The sequence below is a fragment of the Pseudomyrmex gracilis genome, unplaced genomic scaffold (genome assembly GCF_002006095.1).
Source record: "Pseudomyrmex gracilis isolate BER0280 unplaced genomic scaffold, ASM200609v1 scaffold_63, whole genome shotgun sequence".
Lineage (NCBI taxonomy): Eukaryota > Metazoa > Arthropoda > Insecta > Hymenoptera > Formicidae > Pseudomyrmex > Pseudomyrmex gracilis.
Genome location: NW_018020647.1, coordinates 438,392 through 464,297, shown reverse-complemented (window position 1 = coordinate 464,297; position 25,906 = coordinate 438,392). Strand labels below are relative to the sequence as shown.

The following is a 25,906-nucleotide window of genomic DNA, read 5'->3' as shown; positions in this document are numbered from 1 at the left end:
AAAAAAAAAAAACGTGATTCACAAAATACACAACAATCTATTCTCTTGCAAAGAGAAGATCGTTCACCTTACCCAAATAAGACACACGCGCTATATAAGTAAAAAATATTTTAACAAAATACATATCTCGTGCACTCTAACTTCACACACTTGGAAAAAACCTATCGAATAGATTGTTTTTCTTTTTCTTATATCTTATCATTCTTAACCAGAAGTCCTCGTAAGTGGTAACTTTAAATGACTATATTGCACTTCGATTGTCATTTCTCTCGACGCTATCGAACGTTTGTTGTTCAACAACATACTTACTTTGGAGATAAGACTCTTTTGTCTCTGGAAACGCACGAGGAATTCTCATTAAGCAAACTTTGTGAATTCTCTATCTCGTAATCGTCTAACGCTAATCGCATAAAGAGGCGGGGCAGGATGTGTGACCAACGATCTAACCAACGATCGTGAAACTGCGTTACTTATACAAGATAAACTAGATTAACGAGCGGCATTCAGGTGTGCAAGCTCAGAGAGATCGATCGATTTGAGAAAAGTCACCTAACTCGTGTAATTGAACTCGTGATTTTATCGCGGATTATCTTCACTCTTTGGCTAAATCGTTTTCTATCGAGTCGTACGTAAGTGTTTAGGAATGACATTCTCGCTATAGAATAAAATGGAATATAACGAGATAATCTATTGTTAGCGTGTAGAATGTTGGGGAAACGCATCCTCTCTCTAGGTATAGATAATAAAAGTAACGATATACAAGCCTTACTATAACGAATAACTGCTCGTTTGTTTGTTTCCGTTTTTTTTTTTTTTTTTTGGTCGTTGATCTTTGTATTCTCTCTACGCGCGAGAAATGTAGTTCGGAAACCGAACCGAAGAGAAACAATTTTCGAACTCTTTTCCCGCACGTGCGCGAACTCAAACAAGATTTACGCACCGAATCGCGTACCCAAGTTTCAAAGAAAGTGCCGGATCTTACCTTCTTCTCTTCTCGCGGTATATCCCATTCTCGAAGCAAGGGCGGATCGTTCTCGGAGGGTGAGTTGCGGATATGTAAAAGCTGATAAAAAAACGATCGTTTTACCGGCTTACATTTAAATAGGTATAATAACGATTCCCTTCTCTCTTCCCCCCGGAAAGAGAGATAGAGAGAGAGTGTGTGTATGTGTGTAAATAACTTTTAGGCACTGAATCGCACAGAGTCTTCCGCACCTAGGAATTCCCTTGGAGTGACACCGATAAACTAGTGCGAAGGAGGGGCGGGATCACATGACAAGATTCAGATTTCTCGAATCGTTGACGAGCACGGATCTTGATCGTCCCGGCCGATCATCATACTATCTGCTGCTTGAGTTTCACCAGATTCGTCGCGCCGTACATCTTCATGTCGAGCGGCGCGCTCGGCTCGTTCTTCTTCGTCTGGGTGTGCCAGGCGAGCACCTTGGTGCAATTGTCCGCCAGCAACTGGGCGTCCCGCGGCTCGAACGGCGCCAAACTCTTTAGGAAACCGTCCTCCTCGTAACCCGCGCGAAACGGCATGCTGGCGTTCGGTCGCTGATGCAGAAATTTCACGCTCACGGCAAACCCGGCCATGTCAACCGGGAACTTCCGACCGGCAACCCAGCCGTCGTAGAAGCCCGCGAACTTACCGTTCTTCAGGATGGGCGAGCTCAGTCCGAACTTGGTGCACAATCCCACCGGAAACATCGATACCGTCTTTGTCTTGCGAATCTGAAACGCATTGTGTTAGAGGACATGTGGTTTTTTTTTTTTTTTTTGGAAATGTAAGAGGAAAAGTTTAGCTAGGTTTATTAAATCAGTTTCACCTCGTCGAAAAGCTCGATATCGTAAGTATTGTCGTCGTCGGCGAAGTAGAACACACCTCTCGTGGCGTTCGCTCGTATCCACTGTAGGCCGCGATTTCTGTTGGACACTCCTCGTGGTTTCGCGCCTTTCTTCAGTTTATATTTTTCTGGCATCGGAGCTATAGTCGTCCCCCCCGCCCCAAATGACATATTTATCACACAATTTCTGCATTGATATTCAACATTCGATACGTTTCTCAAACAAATTTTACCGATTAAATGATCGAACTTCAAGCCCGTTCGTTCCAGCAATTTGGTGACTTGCTTCGTAGCCACGATGGCATCCTCGATAACAAGCCAGTGCACGTTCTTGACTAGCATCAAGGTATGGGCCATGCGCGTGAGTTCGGGTATCTGTTCGGGTCTTCGATATGTCGGTGTTATAATGTACAAAGGTTCTTCGGAGGTTTCTTCGGAAGTCGTAGGGGACGATTTGTGCGCCGTTGTCGCCGCTTGAGATGGAAGCTTGGAATTATTTCTCGAAACCACCGAGACGTTTTTGCTGATCAACTGATTGATAAGCTCGCGCACGAGCATCGAGCTTATCTCTGGACTCAGGCCATTCGCTACTTGCACTCGGTACGCGGCGTACCGAATCTGCAACACAAAGATCGAAATTATTGAGAACATTTTGAAGGAAACATTGTTAAAAAAAAAAAAAAAAAAAAAACGAAGAAGCTTATCAATCCTCTAGTTATTCTACTTGTGACACGTAATTATAACCGATTTTACCATGTCTTCGGTGAGCTTCGGGGTTTTGCCGTAGCTGTCAGCTGCTTCTTCACCGATCGGCAGACCGGCGTCTTCCGCGGAAGTGTCCGCATTGAAGGCCGTTACTTGATCGAAGGTAACGCCGGTGGACAGGTGATATTGATAAAACACTACGCAGATCCCTATCAAGGCGATCACTCCCATTTTCATGGACGGCTTCATTATACCGATGCCTATTGAAAAAAAAATTAGAGAGAAAACATTCGATCATATCAATGACAAAAAATATCAATGACAAGAAGAACGATAATTATATCGTCGGATAATGTGCACTTGGCGAAGAGCATATAAAATAAAAGCGACTTAATTAAGTGTCCTGAACGATTTGTGGTCAGTGTATATTTTCACGATTTGTGTTTGCGCTGCTCGGAAAATCAACCCGAAAGCAAATCCATCGACTATTTGTCAAGACCGTCATTTTAAGCAATAATAATCGAATTTGAACGGGAATACACATCGTAAATAAGGTTTATTTGATGTTTCCTCGACGTTTTTACCGCTCGGTTGAATGAAGCAACGGGGGAAATAAAAATCGGACTTGAAATTAAAAATTTACCACACACTTTAACCTCACTAACTTTGCCGTCTCTCTCCGGAGTTGCGTTCTGTTTTCAGAAGTATCTTGTCCGGAGAAAGAGAGAGAGAGAGAGAGAGAGCGCGAGTTTTCAATCTGACTCACGTTCCAATCTCATTTCAGAAAGAACACGCCATTCACACGTAACGTAATATGTAAGCATGTATAAACGTGTAAAGAAAACCGAAATAAAGGCATACACATACGCGCGCGCGCGAAGATTAACGACGGATAACTGTATAAATTAAAATCGTCTTGTTGTGCGTTTGAGAAACGCACATTTCTCTCTCGTCTCTGTATTAAAGCTTGTGCGCGCGTCACGATGATCCCGCTTTTCCCGGTGTGATCCCGCGCGGAAAACGTCGGATTGCCGTAATAGCCCTGCCGGGGTTAATGCGCAGAGGGTTGGAAACAAAGATGCTCACTCACCCGAATGCTACATGTGTCGGCTGTTTCGTCGTTTCCTCTGCCTCTCCTGACTCGCGGCCTGCTGCTTCTTGCCCTGTCATCAAAATAATTAGCTGCCGTAAATCTCGTAATGTCAAACCGCAAACTTTTTACATCCCGGCAAACTCGGCGCGCGTCGTCCTGCAAAATTTATTGCGCTTCTTCTCGCAAAAAGAAGGTCTCGATGAATTTTTAAATTGCGATATCAAATTAATATATCTCAAAATTAATTGCTCAAGACGCGGTCTGATTTACGTGCGGGAAATTCCGTTTTTTTTTTACGAACTACTTAATTTTTTAGTTCGTACGTAGTGTGACCGCCAAGCGAATGAACACACACGTCTGTCGTTTATTCTTTGCGCGAGCGAGGGATCTCTTCTCTTTTAAATTTAATTGTTTCCGCGGAACGATATTTCTTCTGTGGCCTCGGGAGTCACTAAACTTCGAGAGAGGCGCGCAGGCGTGCGATCCGATAGCGCGAGCCGGAAGAACATCCGTCAGCATCATGGAGTTAGCGATAAAGCAGCGAGACAATTTAAAGCGAGAGAGATAGAAAGAGAGAGAGAGAGAGAGAGAGAGAAAATTGTTGCCGTTGCTAACGAGTCGAGATAATGTGACCGAAATTTATCTGTCGAACGAAATGATGCAGTCGGGAAAGTTCACGACTCCCACGAGGTGTACCGCGCATCAACCTTCGTAAGCGATACAATTTTTAACGTGATCTTATACATAGCTGTCAGATTTTTGTTTACAATATCTATTTAACAATTATATATTTTCTATAATAGCGTACGTGATCATTTTTGTACGACTGATAGAACTGTAAGTTACCACTTTACATGGGAGGTGATAAAAAGAACGAGTGAAGTGTCTTCGTAAAACAAGAGAGATCCCCGCGCGCGAACCGCGAGCGAGAATTCGCGAAGGTGCAAAAAAAAAAAACGAGAAAAAAAAGTCATATTTCATAAGCGAGTAACAACAACAAACACTATACACGGTAGTTGCACCGTTATAGAAAATGTTTCTGTACATAGTTGCGCGTCGCGAAACTGCAGTTGCTATGTTTCTTCTCCCCGCGCGATATCGCAGACAGCTCGTTTATCATTAATAAACGTCTTCTTCCTTTCTGACTTGCGATGTTTTTTTTATCTCGGTTCTTTCTCTCGCCACCTTTCTTTAAACGCGCGAAAATCTTTAATAGATATCTAGTCTCTCTTATTTAATGTTTTTCTTCTTTTGCCGCTTTTCGAGGCAACTTTTGTCACTATAAAATAATTTTTTTATTTTTTTTTTATCTCTTGATTCGATCTTTCTATATATATATATTCATTAGGGCACAAAGAATACGAACCGCACAAGTGCCTCTTTGCGTACGAGTGTGTCGGTAATAAGACTTTAAACGCGTCACACCTATCACGGTAACGCTCTCCTCTAATTTACTTTCAACGCGTCGCTATCGTGTAACGATCTTACATAAGTCGCGTGTCATGTGCAGAGAACACGGGGTCCGCTCTAAATTACAGGACGCGGAACATTTAACGCCGTCTCGACCAACGTCACACTATCTAAAACGCACACTCTTTTTTGCGCGTTCTGTCGGCGGCAGAAAAAAAAAGAAAAAAAAAAAATTGCGGCAGAGACTGATATAGATAAGATCTATTGTTTTTGAATGAGCGCGACCGAACAACAAACTTCGTGGTAAGTACACGGTAGTGGTGTATCGATTAAAGATTAATCCTCGTCGCAGTTCCAACTCGCGTTCCAAACAGTTTGATGTAATTTACTATTCTATTTACTCCGCACATACATTGTAAATGTTGTAATAAGCGCGGGATAGGGAGTTTAAGGTTAAAATAACTGTTGAAAAAAATAGAGAGAGAGAGATAAATATTCTAGAGATATTGATTGGACGTCAGTAACATTCGATCGGACTGAGCAAACCAATAAGTTTCGGCCTGAATTAAACGACGGAAAAAAAAAAAAAAAAAAAAAAACAAGCAATTTGCTGACGATCGATCTCCGTGTTTAATTAACGGTGCGACAAATGTGTGTCTCTGAACGCGACGCGCGGCTTCCTTCAATAAATCACGCGGAATCCCAATAAGGTTTCTCGGGAGCACGTTTTTCAGAAACCCGTGATACACAACAGTGATATAATTATACGATCTCACCTGGCAAACTCTTCGTGTCGTAAAGATATGACACGTATCTTACTGGCAAGTTAGCTCGAGGTTGCTTAAAAATGTCATGTGCTTGAAATTGTTGTTCTCGTGTGTGCCACACGCATAACAAATGCTTTGTTTATCAAAGAACGAGAGATAGCTCTCTGATACGAGAAGTTTTATCTCGATATTTTTTGTGCAAAACATTATCTCGGGAAAATTTATTTTTTTTTTTTTGCGAAACGTGTGAATAAGATCTCACAAGGTGATATCCACTGGTAAAGCCATAAAAAAAAATTAAGGTTTACACAGATAGAGAGAGAGATTATTTCATTTCTCTAATCTTATCGACACACCTATTTTCCGAAATGCAAAATTCATACTATTGTATGTAAACAATACATCGTACACATTTTAGAAAAAAAGTAATTTTTTTCTCATTGAAATAAAATAATTTGTGAGAAAGCAGTTTAAGTGCAGTTAAAGCAGTTGTGTGCGTAATATAACGAAAATTAAGTCAAAAAACAATATTTTATTCAATTTTATCAATCCTCTCTTGAAGAATACGCGGAATCGTCACGCGAGAAATTTCGCAATTGATTGATCTTGCTCTCTCGCAACCGGTGATGGTGTTTCGATTGATCGCCGACCTCTCGTCGTTGATTAATAATTACGACGTGCCTGTCCGGAAATTTCGCGGTTACGAGAACTATATCGGAGCGTTGGTCGTGAAACGGGAACGATACAAGTATTCCATCCCGGGGAAAGAAGAAAATGGCATAAATTACTAATTATACAAATGCGAGGAAACAAATTGCTCGAGCGGGAAGTTTTTGTTTTTGCTTCCCGTTTCTTGCTTCTCGCTTGCATGCAAATTTTATAGCTGATCGGTTCGCATTAACTAATCGTACCGTCGGATAATTGTGCGAAGAGATCGCCGACTTGCAATTTAAATCAGTTTGCAAATCAATCACATCGAGGTAATTTGCTTCTTATTTAACCGCACGTTGGATATAAATAAGCAGAACTTTGTTTTACGCACTTATAAAATTTTCATTATTTAGACAAGCGTTATGAACATTATATAATCTACACACATATTTTATATATATATATATATATGCGTACAACACACATATATATGCGTATGTATAGTTTCTCTCGAATAAATTGTTTGATTAAAAATCATTGGTGCTGTAATGCAACATTAAAAAGAACGTGATAAATCAGTAAATTTTCTCGTTCGCAAACCAAGTCACGGCACTGCACGATTATTATGCGTCGTTTGCGCACTCTTGCGCCACTCAAGGTGCACGCGGCGCGATGCAAATAGGCAGCGTGCGGCGAGATTGTTCACGTTTTGCCAGTAGAAACGCCGCGATATCGCCAGACCGTCGGGTAGTTCAATAGAACTTTTTTATATCGCGGCTAACTTCCTCCTCATAGCTCGCACAGACCTCATTCTCGCTCCAAGTAATTAAATGTTTTCTTTTCATCGAGTTTAAAAATCACAAAATTTCTCTTTTTATCAATACCAAAAGAAGAATTCGCCGAAGTTCTATCATTGAAAACGGAAAAATTCACCTTATCGAGTTGCAATTCCTGATGCATAAACGCTAATAATAAGTAAGCGATAACTTTTAACTTGAATTTCCAGGTCTCCGGTATATAAATGCACGTTTAACCGCAATTGGAATATATTTATCGGATGTAATAATAAAGAAAAAATAATCAATATCCTGCTCCGATATATCTTTCGCGCGACTTGCGTCTACAATTTATTTCCGTTTGTTTTATTTTCTAGTCAGTGACCAATAAATTTGTAACACCATCTTTGTGGACTTCCGGACTGTTATCACTAATTGTAATCAGCGTGATAAACTGCAATTAATCGTTTTGTTTAATTGTTTCAAATGCTCATATACGTATTTAACACAACGTCGTCTTTTCTTATCTTGATTTTATATCGTAGGCATTGAGCAACGTAACAAGTCAAAACGTGTGTGGAAATAAATTAGATGATAATGCAAGAAGAAAGAAGTTTTTTTTCGACAAATACGAGTCATTCCCGGTTCTCTTATCTGTATTCTCGATTTTCTATGAATATTCATTGCGCTTCTGATTTACTACGCGATTTAGCGTGAAGATAAGCAGGTATATGTCGAGGAACTGAGACGATGCAACTTGGGCCGTCTCTTTGCGCGTATTCTCTTATACATCGTATTCTCGGGCAAAAATATGTATCGCACGTGCAAAACCGGAGGATCGAATATCCCCGAGCGCGAGATAAACGCGCGCGTTAAAAATCGCGGATACGTGCGCGCACATATCCATACATTTAATTTACGTTGTGACCTTATAACACTAATGTTAACGTATACGTTACGCGATCAGCGCTAATAATTAAGTAATTAGCAAGTTTAAAAACAAACGCAAGTCGCGTCTATAAATTCTGATATCACATGTAATGTGAGACTTTTTTTGTCTTAAATAAATAGAATCCTTCTATTCGTATAATTAGTGGAACATATATATATATATACATCTAATATCTTTTAATTTTAGCCATCGCGCGCGCAAACAGCGCTTGTTATTTATTCAATCGCTTATGAATGCATACGAACCGGAATTCACGACTCGGCGGAAGTCGGGTGTTGATAACTGCGGCCGATTATTAACCGCAGTTTCTTTAAACCAGAATCTCACTTATCTTGTCCGTGGGTTTCCGCGCGTATCAGACAAATTAATACGTTCGTCGGGCGCGCGAATCAATTTTTCACCCGACTGACGGCGTTCTCTTAACTGTTCGCGTCTCCGAGAGAGCGCGGAGACTTTTCAGAGACTTAGCTCGCGTCTCCTCGGAGAACATTAATCAGGCCACTTCGCTCAGTCAGTTAGCACTCGTCGATCAAAACGTAAAAAGATCTCGCGAAATCGTGCAACGAAAAACTGCAACATCTTCGGAAAAACCATGCGCCGTCGACGCGTTGTCCCATCGTTGTCCCGACATCGGGAAACAACGACGACGACGACGAAACGCGAATCGCGGCTCGTTCGACACTGAAACCGTTTCCCCCGATTTTCTCTCCTACTCGCGTGGTGGCCACTTCTGCAATGCCGCTTCGTAACTATAGCCCCACCATTTCACAGAACGACGCAGAGGAGTGGAAGGAGAGAGAGAGAGAAAGAGAGACAGACTTATGTCCCACGTGTGTGGGTAATGCGCACGGTCCACGGATCACGCGGTGGAATCTATTAACAGATTGTGGTAGTTCTGTGCTTGGAAGGTGCAACGATGCGTTTTCAGGTCGATGAATGATTTCAACCCTTTTTGGTGTGACGCTTGGATTTTCGCCTCGTTTGAGAAGTGCGCGCGAGTTAATTAGAAGCGATAAATAAATATCATAAATTAGAGACGCATGAAATGTGAGAGACGTGTGTGTGCGCGAGCGAATGTGTGGGTGTGTACGAAAATACGAAGAGGAATAAATTCCACTTTATAATGTTTGTTGTTTACGATATATCTATATTCGGTTGCCATGCAAAGTTTGAGTGAGTGATTGTACATAGATGTGACACGAGTTATTTTCTGTCCATTTTGTTCGTGCGAGTACACAAAGGATTTACTCTCTTTCTCTCTGTGAAAGTGGCAAAGTGTCGCAATAGAGAACTACCCAAATCGAAAGTCGAACAACTTCGGACAACTTGACGAATAATTCATACGACCTACTCGCGCAATCAGCGCTCACAATCTTTTTCCAATATGAACGATTAGTCGCTCAAAAATATCGCCTTCCCTGCAACTCGGTGCAATATTGGAGATGTGTCGAACTACCAATGAATTATTTACCAATCGCAAAACACACACGTTAGCGTGTGTTGAAAAGAGGATTATTTTTTATTAATGTTTCTACAAAAAAAAAAAAAAAATTGAGTCAAAAAGTATAAGGCGAGTCACAAAATTACATATCTTGTTCGGACTGCGTCTGCGAAAATAGAGTTAAGCAGCAGATATTTCAGGATCGCCGAGATGACGTTGTGCTTTTTGTCACATCGAGGTGAGGACTGCGAAACGTACATATAACACATCGTCGGTACGTACATACGCGCGTCGTCAGCGAATAAAGCAAATAAAAATGCTCCCCTGTGTCTTCATTTTCACAAAAGCAAGTTTTACTTCCTCGCGACGTATAAAGCTCGCTCACCCGATTTTCTACGAAAGACAAAGAAATATAGCAAGTAAAATATATATGTATGTGTGTGTATATATATATATATATATGTGTGTATATATATATATATGTATATACATACATATATGTAATGTCGCGTGGAACGTCGCGCCATTCAATTCCCACACCGTGGCGAAATTGCGCGAATCGCGCGTGTCCCATTTTTCACAACGCGTGACGCTTAAAAACGCGTTGTCGGCAATCTTCTCGTTTTAAACGCGACAACGTCGTTCGTCGCGAAATACACGAATATGACGATAATTTGTGTCGTGACGCGAACGCGAAGAACGAAAATCGGGCGATATTTCGCGCGAAAATTTTATAATCCACGCGCGGCAGGAAAAAAAAAAACAAACAAACAAACAAAATACAAACGATTCGTCGAAATATTGACTTTCCGATTAGCTCTATAAATATGCGATGCGCCGACGGGCACATGTATATTCTATATACCAAGTCGCACACTTTGTGTTACGCGCGTTTCGCGTTGTTATCGGATAACGCTATGTAAGGTGTATTGAACGCGCGCCACGATGAGCTTCGCGTTTGCCGGCGGGAGAAAATGATACGGGCGCGCGATACACCACCGGTGCGCGCACTATTGGCAGCACGTGCTCGTGATTGCTGACACACGGGAGAGAAAGAGAGAGAGAGATAGATAGATAGATAGAGAGAGAGAGAGAAAGGCACGCATACAATGCACAAGTTGTATAATGATCAATAACACGAGGTAGAAATGAAGTCGATGGCGAAGGACGTTGACGAGAAGCGGCCTCGAGTGGATGAAGGTGTTGTGTGTACGGTTGGATTTTTGTTCGAATAAGCCCTCTGACGTACTAATCAATTTTGCGACGTCATCAATTGACCGCGATCGATCGATATATTGAAATATTATAACCATTCTCTTCCTCCCCGACTGCAAAAAAACAAAGAGTTTATATAATATAAAGCACACGGCATTCTAATTTGATTAATATTCCCAACATAACTTGCAATTTCTTACCCGTTCGATGGGCAAATATTTAACATATTGCATCAAGCGTTGCATTTTCTCACACGTGCGGGTAAGTTTCACACGGCGCGATCAATGTTGAACAAATATATAACTATTCGTCTTGTTTAATTGTCACTTGCAATATATATCTTGGAGATAAATGATAAATTGTCTTCAATAGTTGTTGAGTAATTATAAGATGAGAGAAAACTTCTCTGTGTGTGTGTGCGCGCGTCGTCCATTAAAATTGCAACATTTGCGCAACAATTTTACTTCAATATACCACATCTAATAAATTAAATTTCAAGAAAAGAAAATTGCAAACGAGATAAAATACGTTTTTTCTTGTTTATACAATAACAAGATTTGCTCGTGCAGTTTTACACTCGCAAAATAGTAGCAATATGTAAAAATAAAATCACCTGACCTATATATGAGACAAAAATATATTTTAATTTTAAGCCGTTTACTTGCGCGTAAGTAAAATAATTTTATTTCTCAGTTCGATAAATGAAACATTTTTATGTTTTATCGAAAATTGTTAACGCGGAAAAAAAATTGTTTTGCCAGAAGATTAATTAATTTACTTAATGACCGGCAAGAGAAAAAATTGGCTAAGCCCGATAAATTTGTTGCTTCGTCAAACAAAATGTTTTGTTGGTGAAACAAAAAATACAGTTAGGCTTGACAAATTTTTGCTTTATAATAAAATAAAAAAACTTTTTTGTGAATATATACGGTGAAATATGTCACGCGTTTTGCAAACATCGCCGAAATATTTTCGCGTAATGATCAATCGTGATATACGAAAATATACAAGAGAAACACGAGCTTGAATTCCGAAACAAGTTGTAACACGAGATCGGGAACATGTATTTACGGATTTTCTCGATTAATTTCCCGCCCTGTGTAAACGGGAATCGTGCCGAGGGATAACGAAGACGGCGGTATGAGAGAGAGGGAGAGAGAGAGAGGAAAGGAGGGAGGTTATAAACGCGAAGTTTGATCGATTCGCATTCAAGCCGGGCGAATTTTCAGGCAAAAGGCGGATATTTGTATAAAGCTTTCCCTTGCCGGTTTCGCGTTTGCTCTCCGAGCACGTTGCTCGTCGCAGACGGGATTCTCGGGAGCGCAATTTTGCGAGGTCGTGTAATTTGTAACGTAACTTTTGCTATCGGGAGGAGAAGGATCGGGAGGAGGGGGGGGGGAAAGGGTTCCGTAACTAATAAGAAGTTCCCGCCGGCCGTCGGGGCCGGTCGACCCGAGAGAGAACCGGCTGGTGTGCGGCTCCCGGTTCGGTTTCGAGGACACATGGCGAACACACCGGCAGATCGATAAAACCAACGCAGCAGACACCATGTGATTCTCTCTCTCCCTCTTTCAGTTTCGAACACCCCTTGCCTTCTCTCGATACCCTTTTGCTACATGTCGTTCGCGGGCGCCGGCAAACTTTTTCCGATTACGCGCTGATGGCGTATATTACATTGTTTTTCTTTGCCGTCTCATTTCCATTCGATATTGTCATTCATTGTAAAAAACAAAGTCTGAAAATTTATGCAAATATATTGATGATGAGCGCATCGGTGACAATTATCTTCTTCTCGAGAGAAGAGCGCGCCCGTCACAGGGATGTTACGCGAAGTGAAGAAACGATTTTGTCATTGCATAAAATAAAAAGCGGTGACAATTCGAAAATGGGGAGAAAACAAGAGAGAAGACACACACGCACACACACACACACGGAGTTCCGTTTGTACGTAACATTCAGAGATCGATTAGACCATCTGCGGTCTCTCCAAGCGAAACGTCGCCTTTTAATGAAATTTCTTTCTCTCCCCTTTTGGAAAACCAGGAAAGGTACAGGTGCATCCCCTTGGATTTCCCTCATGACGCACATGTGTCTCTCTCTTTTTGTCTCTCTCTCTCTCTCTCTCTCTCTCTCTCTCTCATTCATCGTCTTTCTCTCCCATTCTCTGTCTATCCATTTCCGTTCCTCGTTCGTTGTCATATTGATCGTGACTCATACAATATAATGCCGACGTGAAATGCGATGCACGGTACAAATGTTGTAAATCGAGGGGGATCGGCGCGGGAGCCGCGAGTCTCTCGATATATATCGGAGGGAGGGATCTTTCGTGACCGATTCTCACGGACGTGGGAGATACGGGGATTACGGTGGATTATATCAATAAGGAACGAGTTGGCGTGCCGTCCAGGAAGCACAGATAAGCCGAACTCTCGCGATCGATCAAGGTCGCGGTCGATTGCGTGTCGCCGTTTTCAACAACGGCGCGACCCTAACGCGTTATCGCTGTCATTTCTTTTTCGTTTGCGTGTTCCGTCGGGACAGATGTTGAGACAGATCAATAAATTATCAGTGGGGCATCGATGTTAGTTGTTTTTTTGTTTTGGAACTTTGCGCAAGTTCGAGCAGATCGATTACTTCATTCTGTGTACAAACATTCTGTGTGTGTTCATTTCGTGTGTCATGTAACGATATATCGCTCTGATACGAAATATTATATCTCTCTTGGTAACGTAATCCGTACTCAAACCAATTATCTTCAATATCACGAAATGCCAAGCTGCGCACACGTGCTGCCGTGTGTGCGGATGCTAAATTTCCCTACGGAATTCCTTCCCGCGAACCGATCGCGCGCCGATCTCTTCGTCGCGCAAAATTTTACAACTGCGCTTTATGTGCTCTTGTCCACGCGGCTTTTACGAAATATTTTATATTTTGTCGCGCGCATAGTTTTTGCGCGAGATTACGCAAGACGAGATTTTTCTTCTTCCAGAAAATCCGAGAATTTTTTTCCACTCATCTCTCTCGACAAATCTCTCGTCTCTTCAAATTTCTCGCTAACGTTTCTCTCGCAATTTTTCTCTCTATTCTAGCGCGCCAAGGATCACACATTTCTACTGGCCAATGTCCTTAACGACGTTTCTACAGGACTTCCCGATAACTTAAACCGGCTAAATATATTTCCACTTCCTTTATTGACCTTCCGGTATCAATCCCCGCCGCCAGTAGTGGTAGCAACCCCTCTCTCGGTAATCGGCCCGGCACAAAGATAGCGCCACGGTCGCGGTCGGAGACCATTCACCCATGGTACGGCTTGCGAAGCGGAGAAATTTGGATGAGAGAGTCTTAGAAAAAAAGGAAAGAAAGTAACCTAACCGCGCGCAAGAGAGAGAGAGACTGCACCGAGCACACTGGTTTTGTTTCCCCCCCCGGCGGCTCGTGTGCGTGTTCGAACGATCGTAGATAAATATGTACTCTTAGCCGGGGACAGCTCGGTTCTTCGTGATTGAGGTTAAGCTTAACGGATCATTAATTTGCATTAATCCCGGTAATTTGTCAAGGTGATCAATTCGTAGGTTATTTGCTGACTTTCGCGAGAATTGTGCGTGTAACTCTCTCTCTCTCTCTTTTTCTTTCTTGAAACATTTCAAGAAAATTTAGGAATTCTCATTGAGAGGTTTCGGAGAGAAATTTAAAGCGCAAAGTACAATTCTCGCTTTGACGCAACAGAGAGGGTAATCTTTTTTGCACGAAGGAAGAACTGAACTTCGCGAAATACACACACACACACACACCGACTGTGTTAAATGACATCATCGTGCACGAGAGAGAGATCGACTTGGTTCGCGTAAAGTAACACAGATTTGTGTGTCCACAATTTGCGAGATCGTAAATGACCATCCTTACTTCGTCCCTTTCGCGGCGCGCGAAGCCGCCGATGATCGTGACGATGCGTAAGCACCACGAGTCACGAACAGATGTTTCACGACGTGTCCGATCCACCGCTTGTGTCCCGCCGTGTCAATCTAGGCCAGACTGAAGTTACAATCTGTCACGCGTTTCGTGAAATCACGAAAATTGTACGTTCGATGATTTGAATCAAAATTCTTTCCGCGGCAAGGAACAAAACGGAGCTTTATGTGATAAAGAAATGCGCACACGTTTGCAATTGTCGCGATCTCTCGCGTTGTTTGACACACGGTCGTAATTCTCTCGCGGAGACGCAAAAGAGAAAGAGAGAGAGAGAGAGAGAAAAGTTTGTGTTGAAGTGAAAAATTCACGTGATTCACACGACGCCGACACGGCGAACATCCATACGTTGGACAAGAAAGCGTGTTGCTGCTGTACTCACCATAGTAATAAGGATGTCCCGTCGTCCGCCTTTTGAACGTCGAGCCAGCCAGCCAGCCAGCCGCCGATCGGCAGGTCTTCTTCTGGTGGCAGCCTCTACCACCACACTGCGAAGGAAAGCGCTACGGGAACGCTACTGCTGCTGTGTCCGGAAAAAAGCGGGGGCAAATCCGTCGCCACCGCCGCTGCCGCTGCCGCCGCCGCCGCCGCCGCTCTCACCCATGCTGCGGCACGCGAAATTCGCGCATGTACCCTGAAGACGAAGGCGTCGCGGCGCCGCGCAGCCGGCCAGAGATATGCGCCCACAAGCGCGCACACACGTATACGGCAACATTATTTACATGCGAACGCATACACGCGCGCTCGAGACGTTCCGGCTGATCGAAAGAGCTGCTCCGATCCTTCGGCGTTTCGGCGACCGCTTTTGTACTTTGTAACCCTTTGCGATCTTTACGGCCGAAGACGCTCGAAACGGAACGTTGCTAATTTATTGCATAATTAAAAAAAAGTTAAGTTTTTCAAAAAAAACTACCCTCCTCGTAGTGGGGATTATTGCGTTACGTGATTGAAAGTCAATGTTACGAGATGCGGATAAAATTTATTTAAACAAATGGCTCAAATATTTCGCAAAAATATATAATTTAACAGTAGAATAAATGCAAAAATTGAAGCACGCCGTGTAATATTGATTCCGTTATTTTGTAATTAAACATTTATGTCGCCTTTCTTTCAAAATAATCAAATTTGAAGAAAAACGTTTCAAAATCGGTTTAGAATCGATTCGCGAATACACGCGAGAAAACTCGAAAATATTTATATAAATATATTTTTTTTTCAATCTCTCTCTCTCGCGCGCGCGCGGGCGCTCACGTTCGATGAAGTGGCAAAGAAACGCAACTTTTGTGACGAGTTTTTAATTGTTTTCAATTGCCTTTCTGTTAGCGAGTAAGGTAACTCTTGGGCAATACGTTGAGTTACACATTTCGCACGTAAATCAATACATCGGTGTTAAAAGCGCGCGCTGGTCACTGTATGAATGTTGCGAAAGTAGAGTAGTGAGTTTACCTTGGAGTTAGCGGGGGAGTAGATCAGGTTAATAATATTGTTAACGATCCTCCGTGTACGCGGTGTACGGATGGTTGAAGCGAACCGCGCGAACACTGAGATGAGTTTTGATAAAAGAGATTCAACATCCTTCCTCTTTAACAAATTCTTCATTTGACGAAACAAAGCGCGCAACTGATCATTGGCGGCTTTGAGAAAATTGTTTTCAATCTGGTCTGACACCAATCGTTGTCATGATTTATCAATACGGGGGGTGTATAGTCGATTCGTCGATACGTAGCGTCGGGACGATAACGATAACAGTTCATCCGCTGTCAGTCGCACGTACCGTTGCGTTCAATTGCGATATTTAGTGCGTTTTACTCCGATGATTGTTAATTTTTGTCTTTCATAATACATTTTGCCGGTGGCAAAAAAAAACATATTGAGTTTATATTTGTACGTATATAATCTCCTTTCATTTCTGTGTGTTTTTTCACTCTTTAAATAAAATGGTTATTTCGAAATCCAGATAAAACAAAGATAAAAGCGTATATGCGAGTGTAAAAAAATATATCTCGCGCTTTCATAATTTTTTATTCAAATTTGAACATTATTTGTCTAGGCGTTGGAATGAGATAAAAAACAATTTAGTGGAAAACAAGAGACCGTGAGAATATTGATTAGCGTGCGCGCGCGCGCGCGCGCGCGACAAGAACGTTAACCTAATGATTTGTTTGTAATTTTGTTTGTGCGCTCCGCTTAAAATAGAAAGAAAATCGGCATTTAAACGGGCACTGGTGGCGGGCGAGGGGAGCAACGTTTGATGGAAACGTGCATGGTGTGTGCCTAGTGCCTAGGATGAGGTGCAGAAACGCGACGACGGCGCAGTGAGCGCGTTGACGCGGCGTCCGGCAGCGCAAAGGTGCGCAAATCGGCGAGAATCGCACAGTTTTGCAAGCGGCGCACAGTGCGAAACGACGGGTCCTGGCCGGGGGTTGGTTTCTCCTATTCGAGGTGCCGGATACGTGCGGCAGCTACGACGGCGGTGGTGGCGGTGGTGGTGGCGGCGGCGGCACCGCGGCACGCTTTTGTTTCGCGCGAGTGGTGCGGCGAGCGCGAGAGAGGATCAACGTAACATTGGAGCGCGTTACGAGCCACCGGCAGAAGGAGGAGGCGGTAGTGGAGGAGGAAAGAGAGAGGAGCAGGAACACATAGGAGACAGAGAGAAGAGCGCGTCGGGAAGCGCTAGCACGCGGTGTGGCGAAAAATGGCGAAGACGTTTCGCGCGGTGACGGTTTCGACTCTGTCAAACAATGGACAGTCTACGCCGAAGTACAATAAACCAGTCACGCTCAATATCAATTATGACCCGCAAGGCCTCAGCGTCGAGTTGGTCTCAGGTAAAGAATGCGGCTGGACAAGCCGTTTTACTGCCGCATCTCTATCGGGTAGCGCGACTCGGTCGTCGGCGACGCGGTTGACGCTGACGCGGCCCGACGGCGATGCGGCTGATCGATCACGCGACCGATCGCGAGACCCCCGGGCGACATAACCACACTTTTGCAGTCGCGTCGATTTTTTTTTTTTTCTGCCCTCTGGCAGAATATCCGCCGAGCCCGGCGTCGAGAGCAGCATCGGTCGATTGTAGGCCAATATTGTCGCGTCATGCTATTGTTACACATGATCGAAATGCCTTTCGTTTTGCGCTCAAACTTCTCTTTCTATCTTTTTCCCCGTTTTCTTTGTCTTTCCGGTAATGAAATGTAATGAGGGGAATCGAATTCCATTGTTTTCAAATGCTCCGATACTGATTTTTTTAATACCTTTTTTGAAAAAAAATGATCTATTTGTTTAAAACAATAACTTTCGGAATGTAAATGGTTGTGTTGATATAGCTTTATGTTATATCAAACACATTTTTGTTAGTTATACATTTACTAAATATATATGTATATATGTACATGTATATATGTATACACACATGGTTGTATATAATAGTTTTAATATTCTCCTTTTATAGGAGACCTTAGCACTAGAGAAAAGACATCTCTATTGGAATTTCCAGTGACTCCTAGTACAGAATGTTCTCGTGTGTCATCTCGAAGTTATGTTTTTACATTTGATACAGATAGTATACTATTTACATTTGCTAACGAAACAGGTGAGCTCATAAATATACATATTACACTTTGGAATTTGACCTTTGCGGAGATAATCATTACATACATAATCATATATCGGCGAGAAATAAAAACTTTAATAGATACTTTAAATTTCTTAGATTTTCGTAACTTTCACTCGCACATAGTAAAACTCAGGATGGGAAAAGGTGTATCAGCATTTAACGAACGAACGGAAGAATCTTCGGCGATGCAGTATTTCCAATTTTATGGATATCTGTCGCAGCAACAAAACATGATGCAGGATTATATTAGAACCAGCACGTACCAGCGAGCAATTCTTGGAAACTTATCTGACTTTAAAGATAAGGTTGTATTAGATGTAGGTGCTGGTTCTGGTATATTATCATTTTTCGCTATACAAGCTGGAGCAAAAAAAGTATATGCCGTGGAAGCAAGCAATATGGCAAACCATGCAGAACTCCTAGTTGCAGCCAATAATTTGTCAGATAAAATAATAGTCATAGCTGGGAAAATAGAAGAAATTGACTTATCTGAACAAGTGGATTGTATAGTAAGCGAACCTATGGGATATATGTTGTACAATGAAAGAATGCTTGAAACTTATTTACATGCTAAAAAGTGGTTAGTTCCAGGTAAATATCTGATAAAATTACACAATTTGCGCGTTGTACTTATTGTGATATTCTTTTATCACACAAAATTATTTTTTATCTTCAGGTGGAAGAATGTTTCCCTCCAGAGGTGATTTACACATTGCACCATTTTCTGATGAAAATCTTTATATGGAGCAATTCAATAAAGCCAACTTTTGGTATCAAACATGTTTCCATGGTGTAGATCTCTCTGCCATGAGAAATAACGCCATTAAAGAATATTTCAGGCAGCCAATTGTTGATACTTTTGATATTAGAATATGTATGGCGAAATCAGTGAGACACATAGTAGACTTCCAAACAGCTGATGAGACTGATTTACACAAAATAGGTACGGAATCGCACAATGATTTAAAGCTATAAGATATTTAGGAAGAAGATAGATATACCGAATATATATAGCATCGCTAACGTTCTGCATATTTTATTTTATTTAGAAATAGATGTCGATTTTCATATATTGGAGAGTGGTACATGCCACGGTTTAGCTTTTTGGTTCGATGTAGCGTTTATCGGATCGACTCAACAAGTTTGGTTAAGCACGGCTCCTACAGAACCTCTCACACACTGGTATCAAGTACGGTGTCTTCTGGAAAATCCTCTGTTTTGTAAAAGTGGACAGTTGCTCTCTGGAAGAGTTATTCTCATAGCAAATAAAAGGTGAATACAATGCATCTCTCGCTCCAAGTTTGCTTCTAGCTATCGTATCTTGGTCTCTATTTCCAATAATATATGTTTCTGTACATACAGTATCATTATATTTTGTGTAATATTTATTTCAGACAATCGTACGATGTAACAATAGAACTAAAACTTGAAGGAACAAATATGGAAAGCAGTAGTAACACTTTAGATTTGAAAAATCCTTACTTCCGATACACGGGCGCAGCGGCGCAACCGCCTCCTGGTTTAAATAATACTTCACCTAGCGAGGCCTATTGGACTACTCTGGACGCGCAGGGCGCTCGGCAAGCGGTGAACATGGTCAACGGAATGTCGGTCAATGGTCTCGGCGAGGTTTCGATGGACACAACCGTAAATCCGAATAATTTGCTGGCTATAGGTAAGGTTTGGTTTGACTCTTCAGTGTACCATTACATGTATTGAACCCGTTGTGTACGATATGTAACATTGTAATCAACGTTTTTGCCACATACATTAAGTCCGAGAACTTTGAATCTGCTCTAATGTCTGTAATGATAATTGTTTTTCGCACAAAACGTATCTAACAAGTCTTGAGACTTTCGAAAATCTTAATGGTGCTCATATGGTCATTGAGTAATCGCTTTTTGACCATTCTATCTGTATTCGACGTATATTTAAAACATAGAATGTCAAATATAAAAGATTTCAAAATAATGATAAAAATATAATCGTCTTTACAATCTTAGAAATCCCGAATTATTACTATTATTATTTTTAATAATGCTCAAAATAAATGTTTTCCTTCTGTGTATAACGTTTTTTTTTTGTAACGTGATAGATTGTAGTTTACCTAACATTTGTACATTATGTTGTTTGAGATTATTGTCACACGACACGTTTTATTTGCCAAAGACTAATTGTTTACTTTGTATTTGTCTTTATTTTAAAAATATTACAATCTTTTATGTATCAATATTTTTTAAATACAAAAATATACATTGTTTGTAGTAAATATATAATTTAAATTAAATATCTTGTTGATAAAGAATTTCAAGAAGAGAAAAAAAGTAATACGACTAAATGACGTTGACATTTGACTTTTAATTGGCTTCTTATTTTTCGCACGATCAAGTGACTTGGTATCTTGGTAAATGTTTAAGGATGATTTAAGATTTATATCTTTGCAGACTTATAAATTTGTCAAATCTTTTGTATAGTAAAGAAAAAAACAAAAATGTTTTTTAAAAACTAGAAATATTACTTTGCGTATACACGTTGAAAATTGTTAAATAAAAATTTCTATCGACTGTAGATAAAAAAATTCTGGTTTCATATGAAAAATATTTAAAATATGTAAAAAAAATATTAAAACATATTAAAATATGTAAAAGTTTGTTTTGATTCTTGTATGCTGATTATTTTAAGTACAATTACGTGTTAGTGTTACTGTTGACAATTACATAATTAGTAAGGTCTCAGATCTATTGTAATATTATTTACAGAGAATGGATTTGTTATTATAGATTTTATTAACCTATGTATCACGAAGGATAAGATTGTGCAAAGAAAACAAAGAGTTCCTTGTAATTGTCCTAATTTATACATATTTTGTAGAATTTACCTCATGTAAATAAACTTGTTTTTAGTAGTATGGGTTTTACATAATTTAACTGTGTGTACAATCCTATTTAAGTCTTTGGTTAATTTTTTTCATTATGTTTGTAGATATAGTAAAATAAATTCGACTATATTTTATTTATACGATATATATGTAATACAAATTTCTAGTTTACATTTATTAAATAATAGAAAAAATTATATATATCTTTTTCATAGGTAAGCGCAACATTCATGTAATGATGATTTATAAATTAATTTAATATAATACAATTTATAACTTATTTTAGAGTTGTTCCCTTTCTTTCTCTGCTTTTTTTTCTTTCAAATTGTTTTTTAGCCTAATTATAGTATTCCACAAGCATATAACTGCTTTGGGAAACACATTTTTCTAAGTAATAATTCTGTTTTATGATAATTGTATCTTGTTTTAATTTTATAGAGAATTTAAAAGTGTCATTTGACCGATCGAATTGATTTTTATCCTATAACTGATAACTGTCGATGTTCATTGACTAGTGATTGTAATATTAATAACAATATAAACAAAACATATGAATTTATATGTGACAGGAGGTCAACCAAATATTCATCCTGGTTCCATCTCGAGCACGGGACGTGTAGGTGGTCGTGTGGGAGGTACGGCTACGAGTACGCAAGCGGCACAGTTGATAGGTGGCGGAATAACACCGAACATGTTTACATCACCAGCTACTGTAAGTAGAAAACTGTGAAGTTTTCGTATTATCTTACCGAAAACTATGACGTCAGCAGAAAATTTAGTCCGTCTGAAATAGAGTGTTCTGACCGTGAAATCACGAGCATGTAACAACTACATGTACTAAAATATATTTCGCAATATACATACATACATATAAATGTATGTATGTGTATGTACTTGGCTATTTTTTATCTGATTATAAGTTTACACACGTGAGAGACGAAAACTAAAGTACGTCTGCTTGCGTGACTTTCGCGCTACAGCTTGGTGTTACTTTCCAGCAATCGCTGGTCCTCGGCAACACTTCTCATTATCCAGTGAATCCCAGTCTGATGATCGGCGACTACGTGACTCCTGGGAACGGCATATCGCCACAGGCATATCGACAATGATCTATAGCGAAGTCGTTTCTCACTGAGTATTCCCGCAAAGTAAAACAGTTACAAAATGATCGTAATAGCTGTAGCAGTATTGGAGATGCCGGCAGTAACAGTAAGCAAAGCCGCAAACTGGTATTTAGTTCTCCAGCCAGTAAGCTTCGACTCTCGTCCGCTGTGCGAATTTTAAGTACCGTCGACTTAGCCAATTTTAATGCAGAATTTGGCCATAGTAACAACGTTGCTTATTCCAATAAAAATATAGTCACTCCCGGATTTGCATTCGATTGGAATTCCGTAAGAAACAAGTCACAGTGGGAAGCGCGTTGGAAAAGACTGCGAGCCGTCCTCTCGTAGTTTTCATTAGTTTTCTCATACAATTGGTTTGTTGTCGTTCGGTTGTTCTTCGAAAAAAAAAAAAAAAAAAGAAGAAAAAGGAAAAAAGATCTTCCAGATCGACGCGTGCATGCTTGCCAAATGTATACCTATATGAAGATAATATTTTTTAATGACAATATATATACATATATAAAACTGTCGCTGTAGGAACAGGCATATGAAATTTCGTGACACGATAATTTTACGAGAGAATCCGGAATGATGACCGTGTTGTGATTCCTTTGTGTTTTCAGTTTCAATAAAAACCGAAATATGATTTCAATTCAGAATCCGCTCGAGAGAGAAGAAAACCAGGCGTATATCTTACCAAGATGCGACGTTGAGGCTTGGTTAGATTTCGACTATCAAGCGACTTTTACACGAGTTTTTAGAATAGGGGGAAAATGCGTTTTTTGAACATTTTGAGAAGTGCAAAGAGCAATAATACAATTAGGTATACGTTGTAGAGCACTCTGTGGCATTACCTGTTATTCGGATGTCTCTTGCGCTTTTATTTTATTTTATTTTTTTTTTCTTTTTTTTTTTTATTAAATAATCGACGTGTCTTTATTTCGTTAGCATGACAATACACGAGAGAGTACAACTTTTTACGAGTATTAGTTAATACTTCCGCGTATATAGAGTTCAGTCATCGTGTTAATCATATCAAGATGTTTTAATTGTTTAACGAGCAATGTGCGCGATGTGGTACCGCTCACCGCAATCGATCGCATTTTTTTAGACAAATTGTATATATATATCTGACTGTATGACGCTAAAAAGAGAATTACATGGGATACTTCATCCAGAAAAAAAAAAAGAAAAAAAACGACGACTACCGATCGATCACAGGATTATAGGATTTTTCTAAATTATCAATTTAAAACACTGGTTTTATGTTGCCATAGTCGTTTAATAAAACTCTTTAAACTTACAGATGTGTGTAACTACACTTTTGAGCAAGAACATTGCTCCAATGGAATCTTATAGTTTTATATGAGACGCGATCTGTAATTTGTAAGATATAGTTTTTGCGTTACACTTACTTTTTTTATATATACATATATATATATATATACACATATATATATATATATTTCGTAGTTGCGAGAAAAATGTCTGTTAAAAATAAAAAAAAGGGATGTCGCAAAATTACTCAATCAAAATTGAACATTGCAACAAAATATACAAAGTTCTGTTATCTGTGTTGTCTAAAATAAATTAAAATAAAAATAGAGAAATATCAAGAAACGTGATCCAGTTTTGCGTCACGCTTGATGACGAGAAATATTGTATGTAACTCGCCGCGAGACGCTGTCGCGTGTCTTGATTTTTCAAATTCTCTTACGTAAACACTGATATTATGACACTTATTAAATTTATTATTTATTATCATGCGTGTTTTGTGAGGTTTATATTGTAATAATAATCGATGTATATAAAAAATCTTCGTATAAAAATAGACATTTTTTCCATTGATGATCTGTAAACGTAACAAGTGACGCTTGAGAGAAAACTTATACATATTCCCACGTACTGATAACGACGATAAAACACGGACAAGTGTCGCCGATAGTGTCGAGTCGACACAAATTTTCCTTTTGTAATCATAAATCTATTGCGAATCGCGCGTAGTCTGACGTAAGCATAAAGAGAACGAGTGTTTTTTTCGCGTTCATTATTATTTTAAATGTAATCTTTAAGTGACAACTAAACAAAACAGATTTCCTTATCTAGTAGAATATTACCTCTAATATAATAAAACACAAACATTTGTGTGCACACAGTCACATATATTTAATAAATATTGCGCCGGCGGGATTAGATGGAGAATTGTTTGCGATCGAAACAAGCACATTGGAGCGCAACGAATAAGCTAATCCGTTTTGTCGAAATATCGGAGACGGAATATCGGAAGGGAATAGCGAAGCGACTTCGTATAAAATTGGCGATATTTGTTCGTGTTTTATTATGTGTAATATGGTAAAGTAAACACAAGAAATATACAGTCATAACGATTTTTCATCATTTTAACCCTTTCCATTCTTGTGTACAATGATGAACACAGAAGAACGAACTCTATCGCAGTCATTAATCGTTAGCGTTTCGACGTCTAATAACAGGAGAGATAAAAGTGACGTTTCAATTACTGTTTGCGCTAAAAACTGTTTTATTTTATTTATTTATTTTTTTAAATAACAGTTCCGATATCATTTTTTCTGACTTTTCATAATTGAATGACAACGTGTTAAAAATTGAATGCAAAGGGTTAAATTGTTGAAATATTTACCTATTTTACATACAGCAAGAGAATTTTTTTACTCCAGTGAATAAAAAACGTGAGAAATAATGATCGAATCATCAAATCGTGTCGGCATTGTGTGTATAAAAATCATTGTACATGTACATATCCTCGTATAATTTCTATGTATTGTTTTACACTCACACACATGTACACAGGATGTTTTACCAGAAATAATAATAATAACCCGAAGCTAGTTGATTATCTGGTACGATATCTATGTAGATCTCGCGCGAGAGAACTCTTTTGAGTCTTGTTAGTTTTTAAGACAGTTTCACTTTATTCTCGTCGTTCGCACACAACACACACACACACACACACATACACGCTTGCCATCTAATTCCGACGTATCGTATCTAGTTACCTCATCGCCGGTGATATGCAACGGTTATTTTTGCAGCAGCTTATCGCGCGTTTACTTTTCACATATATTCTCTTCAAATCGGGTCGAGAAATCCTCGATGCGAAAGACGAAGAAGAATCACGCGTGTCGTTTTCGCGTAAAAACTCACGCATAACACACTGGTGTGTACTTCGAATCAAATCTAAGTAATAATGTACTTACTCTCGATACAGGATGATCGTACCTTGTTATTTCTCGATGAAGTATTTCCGAAAGGCAGAGAACGAGAATCACAATACGCTTGTTAAATACGCGCGCTTCGGCACACACACATACAAACCAATCTCGCGACAGGCATTCCACAAGTGCTGCTAATATTGCATGGTTTGTTGTTGTAATAATTAATCTAAGGACTTGCTTCTTCCATCGTCAATTTTTTATTTTTTTTTTTTTTTTTTTTTTTGTTGAGGGGTGG

The 25,906-nt window shown here is 39.9% G+C and overlaps 2 protein-coding genes across 5 annotated transcripts; one reads left to right on the top strand and one right to left on the bottom strand.

Annotated features, from left to right (window-relative positions):
- Positions 1 to 182: 182 nt before the first annotated feature.
- On the bottom strand, positions 183 to 15,310 carry LOC109854309 (galactosylgalactosylxylosylprotein 3-beta-glucuronosyltransferase P-like). 3 transcript variants are annotated; one of them, XM_020427243.1, is made up of 7 exons: positions 8,447 to 8,948; positions 3,643 to 3,715; positions 2,601 to 2,812; positions 2,081 to 2,465; positions 1,830 to 1,987; positions 1,653 to 1,734; positions 183 to 1,557 (listed from the first exon to the last, which is right to left on the bottom strand). In XM_020427243.1, the coding sequence occupies exons 3-7, from the start codon at positions 2,799 to 2,801 to the stop codon at positions 1,283 to 1,285; spliced, it is 1,101 nt and encodes a 366-aa protein (XP_020282832.1). In that variant the 5' UTR covers positions 2,802 to 2,812; positions 3,643 to 3,715; positions 8,447 to 8,948; the 3' UTR covers positions 183 to 1,282. The 3 variants fall into 3 exon arrangements, with proteins under 3 accessions (XP_020282832.1, XP_020282831.1, XP_020282830.1); XM_020427242.1 differs by lacking the exon at positions 8,447 to 8,948 and adding an exon at positions 15,206 to 15,310 and having other exon boundaries at positions 183 to 1,734; XM_020427241.1 differs by having other exon boundaries at positions 183 to 1,734.
- Positions 15,311 to 17,342: 2,032 nt separating this feature from the next.
- On the top strand, positions 17,343 to 22,835 carry LOC109854343 (histone-arginine methyltransferase CARMER). 2 transcript variants are annotated; one of them, XM_020427336.1, is made up of 8 exons: positions 17,343 to 17,651; positions 18,272 to 18,412; positions 18,533 to 19,027; positions 19,113 to 19,379; positions 19,486 to 19,708; positions 19,831 to 20,111; positions 21,884 to 22,026; positions 22,313 to 22,835. In XM_020427336.1, the coding sequence occupies exons 1-8, from the start codon at positions 17,519 to 17,521 to the stop codon at positions 22,421 to 22,423; spliced, it is 1,794 nt and encodes a 597-aa protein (XP_020282925.1). In that variant the 5' UTR covers positions 17,343 to 17,518; the 3' UTR covers positions 22,424 to 22,835. The 2 variants fall into 2 exon arrangements, with proteins under 2 accessions (XP_020282925.1, XP_020282924.1); XM_020427335.1 differs by having other exon boundaries at positions 22,295 to 22,835.
- Positions 22,836 to 25,906: the final 3,071 nt, after the last annotated feature.

What these genes read in the sequence shown, in the direction of transcription:
- LOC109854309 (XM_020427242.1), bottom strand. Translation starts at nt 2,801, where the DNA reads ATGAAGCCGTCCATGAAAATGGGAGTGATCGCCTTGATAGGGATCTGC. An exon ending in GAAGTTCGATCATTTAATCG is followed by an intron (nt 1,988 to 2,080) that starts GTAAAATTTGTT and finishes GGACGACTATAG; the next exon opens with CTCCGATGCCAGAAAAATAT. An exon ending in ATATCGAGCTTTTCGACGAG is followed by an intron (nt 1,735 to 1,829) that starts GTGAAACTGATT and finishes AATGCGTTTCAG; the next exon opens with ATTCGCAAGACAAAGACGGT.
- LOC109854343 (XM_020427335.1), top strand. Translation starts at nt 17,519, where the DNA reads ATGGCGAAGACGTTTCGCGCGGTGACGGTTTCGACTCTGTCAAACAAT. An exon ending in CAGCGTCGAGTTGGTCTCAG is followed by an intron (nt 17,652 to 18,271) that starts GTAAAGAATGCG and finishes CTCCTTTTATAG; the next exon opens with GAGACCTTAGCACTAGAGAA. An exon ending in TACATTTGCTAACGAAACAG is followed by an intron (nt 18,413 to 18,532) that starts GTGAGCTCATAA and finishes TAAATTTCTTAG; the next exon opens with ATTTTCGTAACTTTCACTCG.